We start from the raw sequence: 12,020 nt of genomic DNA on the forward strand, positions 1-12,020 counted from the left end.
TTTCCTGGCGCACACGGGGGAGGGTTTCCCTACAGCGTGTGCCTAGGACCTTAGGGTCTACACACTTCAGCTTCACTAGATGTAAAAGCAAGGTCATGGCCTTTCTAACTCTGAGGAGGCCTTGCCTCTTCAGATAAGATCAAGTATTGATGCGATACCCACATTCAGACACAGGGTTTAGACCGTGGAGGTCTTAGAACACGGCGAGGTAGCCCAAGGTCCCTTCTCCAGTACTCAGATGGCAACGACAGTGGAACTAGAGAGCCCTGGCTCTAAGGCCCCCACCAGTGCTGAAAGCCCCGGGTTCTCGTGACTGCTCTGTCCTGAGCCACTGACTCCCACTTACCTCACCTCCACCCCACTCTCGATAGAATTTCCTTTGTGTTCCAAGGGGGCTGACTTCCCCGGAGGGCAGAGTTACTCCCTTTCCCACTCAGGATTTCAAGGACTTGGGAATAGCTCATTCTGAGAGGAAAAAATTAATGGTGTTAATTTGGCTACAGGGGAACAACAGGGTCCCTTTGGAGTTGTGCTTGGCTGTCATGTTCTCAAAACCAAAGATTGCAAACCGGCGGTCTGGGTTCCAAATCCAGCCTATGGATGAGTTTTGTTTGGTCTGAAAGTGTTGAGCAGCATTTTGAAACTAGGTTTTTTTTTTTTACATGAAAATACAGATTTTCAGCCTTAAAATTTTTAACTTTTTTTAAACTTCCGTTTTTAAAAAAAATCGACATATAATTGACATATAACACTGTATTAGTCTTAGGTATACAACATAATGCTTTGCTGTGTATATACTGCAAAGTGATCATCGTAATAAGGTTAGTTAACATCCATCACTATACAGAGTTACGATTTCTTTTCCTTCTGATGAGAACTTTTAAGATCTACTCTCCTAGCAACTTTCAGATATACAATACGGTATCATTAACTATCGTCACCATGATGTACGTACTGCTTTTTTTTTTTTACTATACAGATTTATTATTTTTTTTAATTTTATTTATTTATTTGGTTTCCCCAAGTCTTAGTTGCAGCAGGCAGGCTCCTTAGTTGCGGCATGCATGTGGGATCTAGTTCCCTGACCAGGGATCGAACCCGGGCCCCCTGCATTGGGAGCATGGAGTCTTACCCACTGCACCACCAGGGAAGTCCCTATACGGCCTTTTTAAATCATACATTTGATGGTACTTGGGTCACCCTCCTGAATGGCAGCCGTTATCCAGTGGTCTGCCACAGTCCCCACCACTCCCTATGCTTTTCCTCTGCCTCCTGCACTGACTCACATTTATTTGTCCAGTCCTTCTGACATCTGGGTTTGGGACTCTTGTGCCCTAACCCTTTTTTCAATCTGTTTCCCACCACCTTCTCTAGGTTTCTACCTGTTCTCCCCTAATCCTTCAGACCCCGTAAGTAATCAACATGTTTGTCTGTTTCTTCCTTTACGGGAGGCCTTTCCCCTCAGATGAGGTGGCTGGACTGACCCCCTAGCTGTATTAGGAAGGGATGCCCTGCTTGGCTTCTCATCATCGCTTCTGGCACCTGAAAGTGCCCTGTCACCCAGATTTGAGCTGTCTCCTTCCTTGAATGCCAAGGGGGGCCCCTTGCCCTGTCCTTGAGAGGGGCGTTTCCAGCATCAGATTTGGAACACGGGCACATTTTGGCAGAGGAGCAGTGGAGGAGAGCTCAGCTAATTGCGCGTATGTGGTTCCCCGGGAGACAAGTCCCAAAGCCAGTTGTCTGCTGCCGCCGGAAGCATTGAGCTCAGGAAGGAGGAGGCCTTGGACTCCATGTTTGCTTGTTCCTCTGCCATCCTTCAGGGATCCCTTGGGAGGAAGAAGGAGTGGGCGGGGTAGGGAGCGGGAGGGCAGGGCTCTGGAGGCGGCCCACAGGCAGGCAGCCTGTTCCCGGTGGCGTGTGCCCTCAGCCCGGCGGCCACGTGCCCTCCTCTCCTCCTCTCCCTCTCAGTACTTCAGCACCCTGGAGAACAGCATTGTCAGTCTGTTTGTCCTTCTGACCACCGCCAAGTAAGTTTGGGCCCTGCTTTGGCTTCTGCCCTCTTCTAGTGCCCGGGGTCTCCTCCTCTTTTCAGCCAAGAATATTCCACATCTTGGCCCAGACAGGTTCTTGGGACCCCGTGAGGGACGGGAGTGGCCTGGTGAGCCAAGAGTAGGGGAGGGGGGAGGGAGCCGGCAAGGCAGGAGAAGAGATGTCCTTATAGAAGACGGAGACCAGCAGATACGGGCCCTGCAGGTAACACTCTGCAAACACAGTTTCCCAGATGTGATGATGCCCTCCTACTCCCGGAACCCCTGGTCCTGCGTCTTCTTCATCGTGTACCTCTCCATCGAGCTGTACTTCATCATGAACCTGGTGAGTGACCTTGCCTCGCGCCCCACTGGAGCAGCCCTAGACCACACTCTTCTGGGCACTGTGGGGATGAGGTAGGGACAGCTTTCAGCCTCCGAGGGCAGGACATTGGGGAAGGAGGTCCCAGACCGTGGTCAAGTGTGGTGTGGCTAGGAATTCCCTGTCGGGACTTAAGTTCAGCTGGTTACCAGCAGTAACTAGCCGGCCGCCACAGCTGCTGACAGTGCTAGGGTTTAAACCAAAGGTACCCTGGGATCTTTTCCTTCTCACAGCAAACATATAATAAGTATAAAAGGTGGTACTTATTAAGCCTTAGCCAGGCACTGTGCAAAGTGTTTTATGGATGAGGGTTAAATAATTTAACACTTAAACCCTGGAATTATTATTATTATTCTCAATTTATAGTTGAGGAAACTGAGGATCAGACTGATAGGCTAACTCGCCTGCACAGCTCGGGGTGGCCAGGGGAGCTGGTCTGATTCCAGAGCCCTGCTCCTAGCCACTCCATCCTACTGCAGCCACATGCCAGGAATGTCTTGTGTATTTCCACCTTGTTTATCACGAACCATTGGGAAATTGAACACAGAACATATTCCTTTAGGGAGAACATAAAGTCCCCATGCACACTGGGAACTTTGGAGGTGTTTGCAGAGGCTCGGCCGGCCACCAGCAGTGTCCTGCCATCAGCAGATTGCCTCCCGGACTGGGCCATCAGGCTGGCGCTGAGCCCACATCAATGCCAGAATTACTAGGAAGAGGCCTTATCAAGTCTTGCATTTATTTTTATACTTCTGAAGAGCATTCTCACACCAGTCACCACAGTTAGGCCCAGTATAGAAGTGGAAAACACTTTCTCTGGGGTAGATCTGTGAAATCTCCTAAAAGTGTGACATCTTAAGAAGGAAAATATTTTCTTTTTTTAATTCCTCAAAACCCAAAATAAGTATGTTAGATATCTCTTTGAACATCTTACAGCTCTTTTATACTGTTGTTAGTTTAGAATCTAAAAAATAGTTTATGTGTAATTGATTTGCTTTAAAAGATATTTAGAGCTTCTCTCCCCTTATAAAGCTGCCCAGCCAGGGATGAGTTACAGGCGGAGAGAAGAAAAACCTGGGGAAAATGTAATAGCAGTGTCTTCATGAATCTTTAGAGGGGAAATTTACAAGTGGCAATGAATGACCTTGCTCTGCTGAGTCTTGGAGATGAACTTCCTACACCACCTGGGGGCAGGCAAGAGGCTCTTTTCAACCCCTTTCTCTGGGGTGGCTGGAAGAGCGCCCTCTAGAGGCTGGAGAGCAACTCCCTGGTTCCTTGAGGCCCCGCCGGGCACAGGAGCCAGGTCTCTGCTCTTCCCTCACAGCTTCTGGCCGTGGTGTTTGACACCTTCAATGACATCGAGAAACACAAGTTCAAGTCTTTGCTGCTACACAAGCGAGCCGCCATCCAGCACGCCTACCGCCTGCTCATCAGCCAGCGGGTAGCGGGGCAGGGGCTGAGCCGGGGAGGGAGGTCGGTCCCTGCTCCCCAGCCCTTGCCCCATGGTATCCCCTCAGCGTGGGCGGGCCGGCAGCTTCCGAAACCAGGAGTCCTGCCCTCGGGAGAACAAGAGAACAGGGCACCCTGGGATCCCGTGTGATGCTGGGCATCTGGCATGGCTGCTCCCCACCGTGTTCCACGTGGCCGTCTTCCCTCTTCCCCCAGGAGCCTGCCGGCATCTCCTACAGGCAGTTTGAAGGCCTGATGCGCTTCTACAAGCCCCGGATGAGCGCCGGGGAGCGCTATCTCACGTTCAAGGCCCTGAATCAGAGCAACTCGCCTCTGCTCAGGTGAGAGCGGATGCCAGTTGGGCGCAGTGTGGCCGGACGAGGCGTTCACAAGAGGCAGCTGGGGCCTGCAAAAGCCGGGGGGCTGGGGAGTGGGCAGGCAGAGAGGCTCGTAGAGACTTTAGTTTTCTTCAGAGATTCTTAAGCATGTAGACCCTATTCCTCAGGATTCTTTTTACAAGTAACAAATCTTTTTACAAGTAACCCAAATCCAATTTAAACTTGAGACAAAAAAAGGAATGGGGCTTCCCTGGTGGCGCAGTGGTTGAGAGTCCGCCTGCCGATGCAGAGGACACGGGTTCGTGCCCCGGTCTGGGAAGATCCCACATGCCGTGGAGCGGCTGGGCCCGTGAGCCATGGCCACTGAGCCTGCGCGTCCGGAGCCTGTGCTCCGCAATGGGAGAGGCCACAACAGTGAGAGGCCCGCATACAGCAAAAAATAAAAATAAAAAAGGAATGTATTGGCTCGTGGAATGGACTGGCCCAGCTGCTCACCCTCGAGCCATGAGCAAGGTGGTTGCATGTGAGCTAATCCACAGAGCAACGTGAAACACACGCACACACACTCCTCTCTCTCTCTTTCTCTCACTCACTCACATCTCTGGCACAGCCTCAAAGAGCTGTGCTCTCCGTGGGCAGTCTTGGTCTTCTGACTGCTGATGACCAAAACCCTTCTTTTTGATCTGAGATGAAGCAGGCCTGCTGCAGAGACGAGAGTGAGCGAGCTCTGTTTGGGCTGAACTCTCTGCCCCGGTTCTATTAAGTCCTTTGCTAAAGGAGGCTCAGTCCCTGTCTGTCTAAGAATGGTGGTAATCTGGGGGCTGCCTCTCTGGGGGATGGAAGCCGGCAGTGGTCTGTGTAGACTGAGTGGATTAAGTATCCATAGTCCCTGGAGGAACGAGGAGATGCAATGCCTGCAGGTATGGGTCCCCTGGGCCCTGATGCGCTGGGACTCGCAGGTGTCGCCTCCTGCCCTCCCCCGCTCCACCCCTGGAAGGTGACCATAGGCAGGCGAGTGAGAGGACCGAAGCTCGGTGGGAACGTGCTCTGATTTTTTTTGCCCTTGTTGCTTATGACAGCCTGAAGGACTTTCAAGACATCTACGAAATTGCCGCCTTGAAGTGGAAGGTGGGTGCTCCCCAGGGAGTGACCCGGCAGACAGTTCCATGGGAGGGGGATGAGGCCATGAGGCACCTGGCTGTCCAGCTCTCTCCCTGCTGGGACATCTCAGCTCTCGGCTGGGCATTGTGCACTGGAGGGGTAACAGGTGGCCCCTGGCCCTGCATCTGCCTGTCCATCTGCAGTGCGGTGTCCTGATTAAAAGCACTACATCTCAGACCCCATTAGTCACCGTGTGACATCAGGCAAGTTACGGAACCCTTCCAAGGCTTGTCTCACCTGGGAAGTGGGGTCAGGAGAGTCCCTACCTACCACGTTATTTTCAGGATTCTATAAAAACAATGCCAGTGCAGGGCACATTGAAGAGTTCAGCAGACATTGGCTGGCTTTGTTGTTCTTTAGACCCCTGAGTGTTTTCATGGTTTCCCAAGTTAGCCAGGAGAGCAGGAAAGGAAAGCTGCATCCATGCCCCCAGGGCTGGGCTCTGGTCACCGGTCCTAACACCCTCTCTCCTATGGCCCTGTTCCTTGGCCAGGCAAAGAGAAATAGAGAGCACTGGTTTGATGAGCTTCCCAGGACAGCATTCCTCATCTTCAAAGGTAAGGTTGACCTGAATATGGCAGCTGGGGACGAATGGAGGTTTCCGGTGACCACAGATAAGCATTAAAAGAACATGTCCAGAGGATGTGTGTGTGTGTGTGTGCATGTGAAATGTCTATGTGTGTAAAAGAGACAGAGTGTGATTACCCCAGCAGGGAAATAGTGTTGGATTAGGAAGGAAATCAGTAACATAAAAACCAAACCAAAAAAAATTTGTGGGATATTTATTGAAGAAAATTGATACAAAGTCAAATAATTAGAAAAAAATGAAAGTCTCCCACGCAGAGATAACCACGGTTAATTTTCTGATGTGTTTCCTTCTGGTTATTTTTCTGTGCATTTTAAAAACAGTTGTGGGGATTACGTTATATGTTCTGTTCTGAAACCTGCCTTTTTACCTAATGATGGATTTTGACCTTCCTCCAGTGTCAGGATATATAGCTAGTATATCTAATCCCTTACATAATGCTTGCATTGTATAAAATGGAAAATTTTAAAATCGGAGTGCCCCATATTATTTACCTAATAGTTTTCCCTGAATTTAATGCCAGTTTTGAAGTTCCACATGGGGTATGGTTAGCTCACAGGGGTCTGGGCCATATGAGCAAGAGTTAAAATGGTATGTCCTATTTTGTTATTTCTCCCACAGCTAGGACTTTGAGCACAGCTGTTATTATTCCATATTCTTCAGCGAGTTTTCCATTCCATTGGGATGATAGTTACTCAAGTGGGTAAATAAACAGTGCCGGTTCTAGGCCAGGAGCAAACTTAAAGTTTCAGCAGTGGCCAGCAAAGCTTTGTTATGCTCTGTCCCGGCTCCAGGTTGCTCAGGCTCTTGCCAGAGGGAATGTTGCCAGTGCAGTCTTGCCCAGGGGTCCGGGCACAAGCGTGGGTGTCCTTCTGAGAGCGGGCCCTTCCTTTTTCACCCCTGGGCATAAACACCCCTGTTGCTTACACGCATGATGTCTGTGGTAGGGGAACGTGTACTTGTACGTGAACATTTCACTGTTAACATTTCTTCTCTTCAAATAGGAATCAATATCCTTGTGAAGTCCAAGGCCTTCCAGTATTTCATGTGTAAGTGTGAAATATCACAGCTCTCGGTCCCTTTCCTCCTGAGTCTTACTGCTCCAGAAGATGGAGATGCAAGGGATAGATCCTGCAGTTACGATGTTGGCTGTTTATTATAGAAGATTCCAAGCATGTATAAAAGTGGAGGGTTGTAAAGAGCATCCACGTACCTGTCACCCAACTTCAGCAGTTATCATCTCATTGCCCGTCTGTCTTGTCTGTCTAATCTCCTCAGTCCAGCTCATCATCCCTTCTCTAGACCTGGTGTTTTTGGAAGCAGATTCCAGAACCACAGATCGTGGTTTGTGGATTTGTCACTTCAGTCTGTTTTAATCCGTAGGTTTCTCCCCCAATACGTTTTCTTCCTCTTGCAATATTTAGTTGAAGAAACAGGATTGTTTGTCCTTCATTCTTGATTTTGCATGTTCCTCTGTTGCTTATTTACTGTAATTTGGTAGTTATAGCTAGAGCTGTGTTGTTCAGTGTGGCAGCCACCAGCCACATATGGCTATTTAAATTTAGACCAACTAAAACTTAAAAATTCAGTTCCCGTCACAATAGCCGCAGTTCAAGCACTCAGTAACCACGTGTGGCTAATGATGACCAATTGGACAGCACAGATGCAAACACTTCTACTAATCTAGAGGCTTGATTGAATTCACTCTAAGGAGTACTGGTTCCATTTAATGGGAAATGGTGTTTAGAGACCACAATCTGAGATGCTAGAGGTGCTCATTGCTTGGAGTTGGTTATTGTTTCCAGGCCTTTCCATGGACAGAGGTAGGATTTTGGATTTTTAAAAGATAAACTATCTTGTGAGTTTATCCTGATATTCTTAATTCAAATTGTGGACTATAGGGTTTTTACCTAACTTCATCATTCTTTTTTTCTTTTTCTTTTTAAAAAGTTTGTTTTTATTTTTGGCTGCGTTGGGTCTTCGTTATTGTGCACAGGCTTTCTTTAGTTGCAGCGAGCGGGGCTTCTCTTGTTGCAGAGCACGGGCTCTAGGCACGCGGGCTTCAGTAGTTGTGGCACGCGGGCTCTAGAGCGCAGGCTCAGTAGTTGTGGCGCACAGGCTTAGTTGCTCCATGGCTTATGGGATCTTCCTGGGCCAGGGCTTGAACCTGTGTCCCCTGCACTGGCAGGTGGATTCTTAACCACTGCACCACCAGGGAAGCCCTCATCATTCTTTCACGTCTAAATTCCCAGGCTTAAAATCCTAGTTCCCAACACTGCCACAGTCCCTCACTTGCTTTATCCCACAGTCCACACATAATAGTCTCCAAAAAACAATACTAACACAACCCTAATAATATAATTGCTAGAAACACCACTCCAGGGATTCAGATGACTGTTTTAAATTCATCTGGAGTAGTTTTTCTCCATGTGGGTATGTCACCATCTACATTTCTTTATTTCATTTGAAAAAATATTTTTAGAGATCATTTTTTACATTGAATTTTGCCTTATAATTATGTAAAATACGTATATGATTCCAAGTCAGATCAACAAACAAAGTATACTCAAGGAAGAATTGTTTCCATCCTGTCACCTCCCCCAATGGGTAACTTTTATTGTAGTTTATCCTTCCATTTTTTAAAAAACTTTAAGTAGATGCATATATGCACATTTTCCTGCCTTAAATAAACTAGCATAATTTACACACTTTTTTCAACCTTGCTTTTTTTTCAGTTAACAATACATCCTAGAGATCACACCATATTAATATACAGAGATGTTCTTCATTTCTTTTTATAGCTGAGAGTACGCCATTTCATGAACGTATCATAGTTTGTTCATCCAGTCTCCTATTGATCGTTTAGGTTGTTTCTAGTTTCCTTGCTATCACAAATAGTTCCTCAGTGAATAGCTTTTAGTATACGTCATTTGTGTTCTTGCTAATGTCTCTGGGATGGATCCCTAAAAGTAGGATTGCTAGGTGAAAGGCCAAACGCATATGCAATTTTGCTAACTAGTTCCTGCAGTCATTTAAAAACCAGATATCTCTAGGGAAAAACAAATGTTTTCAATACTCAAACCCTTTGTATATGGTCCATCTTTTACACCAACTTGGAATAATCTGTAGGTTTTACTGAAACATCTTAACTGGTATCCCTATAGTGACACAGAGGGTGATTTTTAGAAATCTGTAGCTATTTTCTAAGAGAAACTACTGGTTGATTTAGCTCATGGTAAAGCATTAAGCAGGAAGTTATCTGTTACAAGCCCTGCTCTCTGCATGTCTCAGAGCTGCCTAGAAACTAACCAGGGGCTGCAGCTGTGACCTGTAGATTTCCACACCCACCTGTGCTTTCTCTGTTATGAGCCTGTCTGTTGCAGACTTGGTGGTGGCAGTCAACGGGGTCTGGATCCTTGTGGAGACCTTCATGCTGGAAGGTGAGCCTGGTTAGGGGACTGGCCCATCCTGTGGGCACACCTGGCCCACCTCTTGAAGTGCTGCCTCTCTTCTTACAGGTGGGAACTTCTTCTCCAAGCATGTGCCCTGGAGTTACCTCGTCTTTCTGACTAGTAAGTCTCTGACATGGCTTTGCTCAAGTGCTTGTCCTAACCACTGGCTGGAACTTCTTTTTGGGTTAAGATCTCACGGCTCTTCTCTAAAGCAGGGGAGCGTAATGAGGGTGGAGCAGAAATCGAGTCTGATTCTACCCCGTCCCTGTTTCAAACTCTTCAGTGATTGCCCACTGGCCTCCAGACCAAGTTCCCGTGCTGGGTGTGAGTCATGGCGCCACACGGGGCCCCTTCAGCCTCCCTCTCAGGCTTCATCTCTTGCCAGTACCACCACCCGTGCCCCACCTGCAGCCCCCCCGAACACATCCTGCCTCCCAGGGCCCCTGCCCTTTCTTACCTCTGGGCCTCTGCACAAGTGTTTTCCTCTGCCTGGTGCACTCATCCCCTCACCACACCGCTCTGCCTGACACCCCTCTCCCTTTATGTCTAAACATGAGACATAACTAATAACACTGTGTCCTAAATTGTTTTCATTGTTCTTAAAAAGCATGACTTTTACTGCCTTGATCAGTGCCCTTTGGCTTTTTCTGTGGAGTTCAGAGTAGCATAGTGATTCAGTGCACACACTCTGGGGTCAGAAAGACCTGGATCTATTCCCAGCTGTGTCTCTTGTGTGATCTGACGGCCCCTCCAGAGCTCCCTCTTCGGCTCCTCCTTTCATTATGTTCCAATGACACCAACCTGCCTTCTGCCCCTCAAGCAGGCCAAGATCATATCCTGTTTGGCTCCTGATTTCTTTCAAATGTAACACTTCTCCCAGTCTATTTCCCCCAGTCTAACATATCAGTTTGCTGTCTTTCCCCTGAATCTAGACTCTAAGCTCTGTGTTGTTCAGGGCTGGGCACCCAGCACCCAGTGCAATGCCTGGCACAGGAGAAGGGCTCAGGAAATACCCGTTGGATGGACAGACAATGCCTGCGGCCACTCCCAGAGAGTGGGAGCGAGTGCTTCTTGTTAGTGGGCGGCCGCGGTTGGCCAGCACCTGGGCCAGGCCCTGCCCTGGAGCCCACACTCTTTCTGGGGTGCGGGTGTGACGTGGGTGTCTGGAGGGCACGTGACCAGACCTCGGGGGAGTCTCGAGGAGGAGACGAGCCAGGCCAGGGGTGGCGGAGGCTGTGGCAGGGCCGCTGCTGACTGCTTCTTCCTGCTTACAGTTTACGGGGTGGAGCTGTTCCTGAAAGTAGCCGGCCTCGGCCCCGTTGAGTACTTGTCCTCCGGATGGAATCTGTGAGTAGAGAGCATGTTTCTTACACACGTCAGAGACTCTAATGAAAGCCACGGTCCTCTCCGTCCACACCCACTGCACAGTTTCAGAGGGAAGGTCCGAGGCTGGGTCAGGCGCCTGTCTCCTGGAGCAGTTCTGCCTGTGGCTCCAGGCCTCCCCAGGGTCAGGCCCTCATCTTACTCTCTCAGACCGCCCCCGCCAGCCCCTCTCCTGGACATGGCCTCTTGGGGGCCTTAGGCCAGCTGGCTCTCTGTGAGTCACTTAACCCCACACCCCTCCCTGACAACTAAGCTCTTTTCTCCTCCACGAAAACCATGACACACACAGAGAAGGAAGTGCCACGGGTCCTGATGCTTGGTCAGCATCGAGCTGGTCGCCCTTCTCCCTGTCCCAGAGACCCCGAGAGGTGGCTCACTGCCCATGAAAGTTAACTCACCCACAAAATCAGGCTGCACTCACGAGGTCTTGGGTCATGAGAGTAAAAACAAGTTAATAAGTAGAGAAGAGTCGGGCAGAGCAGTAGCGTGTGGGCATGCAGTTTGCAGGGCCTTAATGTGTATCTGGGAGGAGAGAGGGTCTCTCTGTCCTGCTTTCCCTGTGGGACTCCCCTGTGGTCCTACCCCACCCCTCAGTGCCTTCACCAGGGTCGCTGGTGTAACCCGTGTCTGCCATGAGACCAGTGTGGGACCTTCAGGAGGGGTTTCTAGGCATTTTTTTTCAATTAATTAATTTTTGGCTGCATTGGGTCTTCGTTGCTGTGTACGGGCTTTCTCTAGTTGCGGCGAGCAGGGGCTACTCTTCATTGCTGTGCGAGGGCTTCTCATTGCAGTGGCTTCTCTTCTTGTGGAGCACAGGCTCTAGGCACACGGGCTTCAGTAGTTGTGGCACGCGGGCTCAGCAGTTGTGGTTCACGGGCTCTAGAGCGCGGGCTCAATAGTTGTGGCTCACGGGCTCTAGAGCGCAGGCTCAGTAGTTGTGGTGCACGGGCTTAGTTGCTCCACAGCATGTGGGATCTTCCCAGACCAGGGATCGAATCCATGTCCCCTGCATTGGCAGGCGGATTCTTATTTATTTATCTATCTATCTATCTATCTATCTATCTGTGTTGGGTCTTTGTTGCTGTGCTCGGGCTTTCTCTAGTTGCGGTGAGCTGGGGCTACTCTTCATTGCGGTGCATGGGCTTCTCATTGCAGTGGCTTCTCTCGTTGCAGAGCACTGGCTCTAGGCACGCAGGCTCAGTAGTTGTGGCTCACGGGCTCTAGAGCGCAGGCTCAGTAGTT

General features: G+C 49.4%; 1 protein-coding gene across 3 annotated transcripts in view; it reads left to right on the top strand.

Annotated features, from left to right (window-relative positions):
* The window catches only part of TPCN1 (two pore segment channel 1), a 64,183-nt gene that overhangs the window by 39,999 nt on the left and 12,164 nt on the right, over positions 1-12,020 (top strand). For 2 of the 3 annotated variants that reach the window (XM_081253412.1, XM_081253413.1), the window contains exons 8-18: positions 1,375-1,409; positions 1,969-2,027; positions 2,274-2,373; positions 3,734-3,850; positions 4,075-4,199; positions 5,276-5,324; positions 5,851-5,914; positions 6,948-6,992; positions 9,327-9,383; positions 9,462-9,515; positions 10,670-10,742. In XM_081253412.1, the coding sequence (XP_081109538.1) occupies positions 1,375-1,409; positions 1,969-2,027; positions 2,274-2,373; positions 3,734-3,850; positions 4,075-4,199; positions 5,276-5,324; positions 5,851-5,914; positions 6,948-6,992; positions 9,327-9,383; positions 9,462-9,515; positions 10,670-10,742 (778 nt within the window). The remainder of the gene's footprint in view (positions 1-1,374; positions 1,410-1,968; positions 2,028-2,273; positions 2,374-3,733; positions 3,851-4,074; positions 4,200-5,275; positions 5,325-5,850; positions 5,915-6,947; positions 6,993-9,326; positions 9,384-9,461; positions 9,516-10,669; positions 10,743-12,020) is intronic. The other variant, XM_081253414.1, reaches the window with a different exon arrangement.

Source organism: Mesoplodon bidens, assembly GCF_964165515.1.
Source record: "Mesoplodon bidens genome assembly, chromosome: 13".
Classification (NCBI taxonomy): domain Eukaryota; kingdom Metazoa; phylum Chordata; class Mammalia; order Artiodactyla; family Ziphiidae; genus Mesoplodon; species Mesoplodon bidens.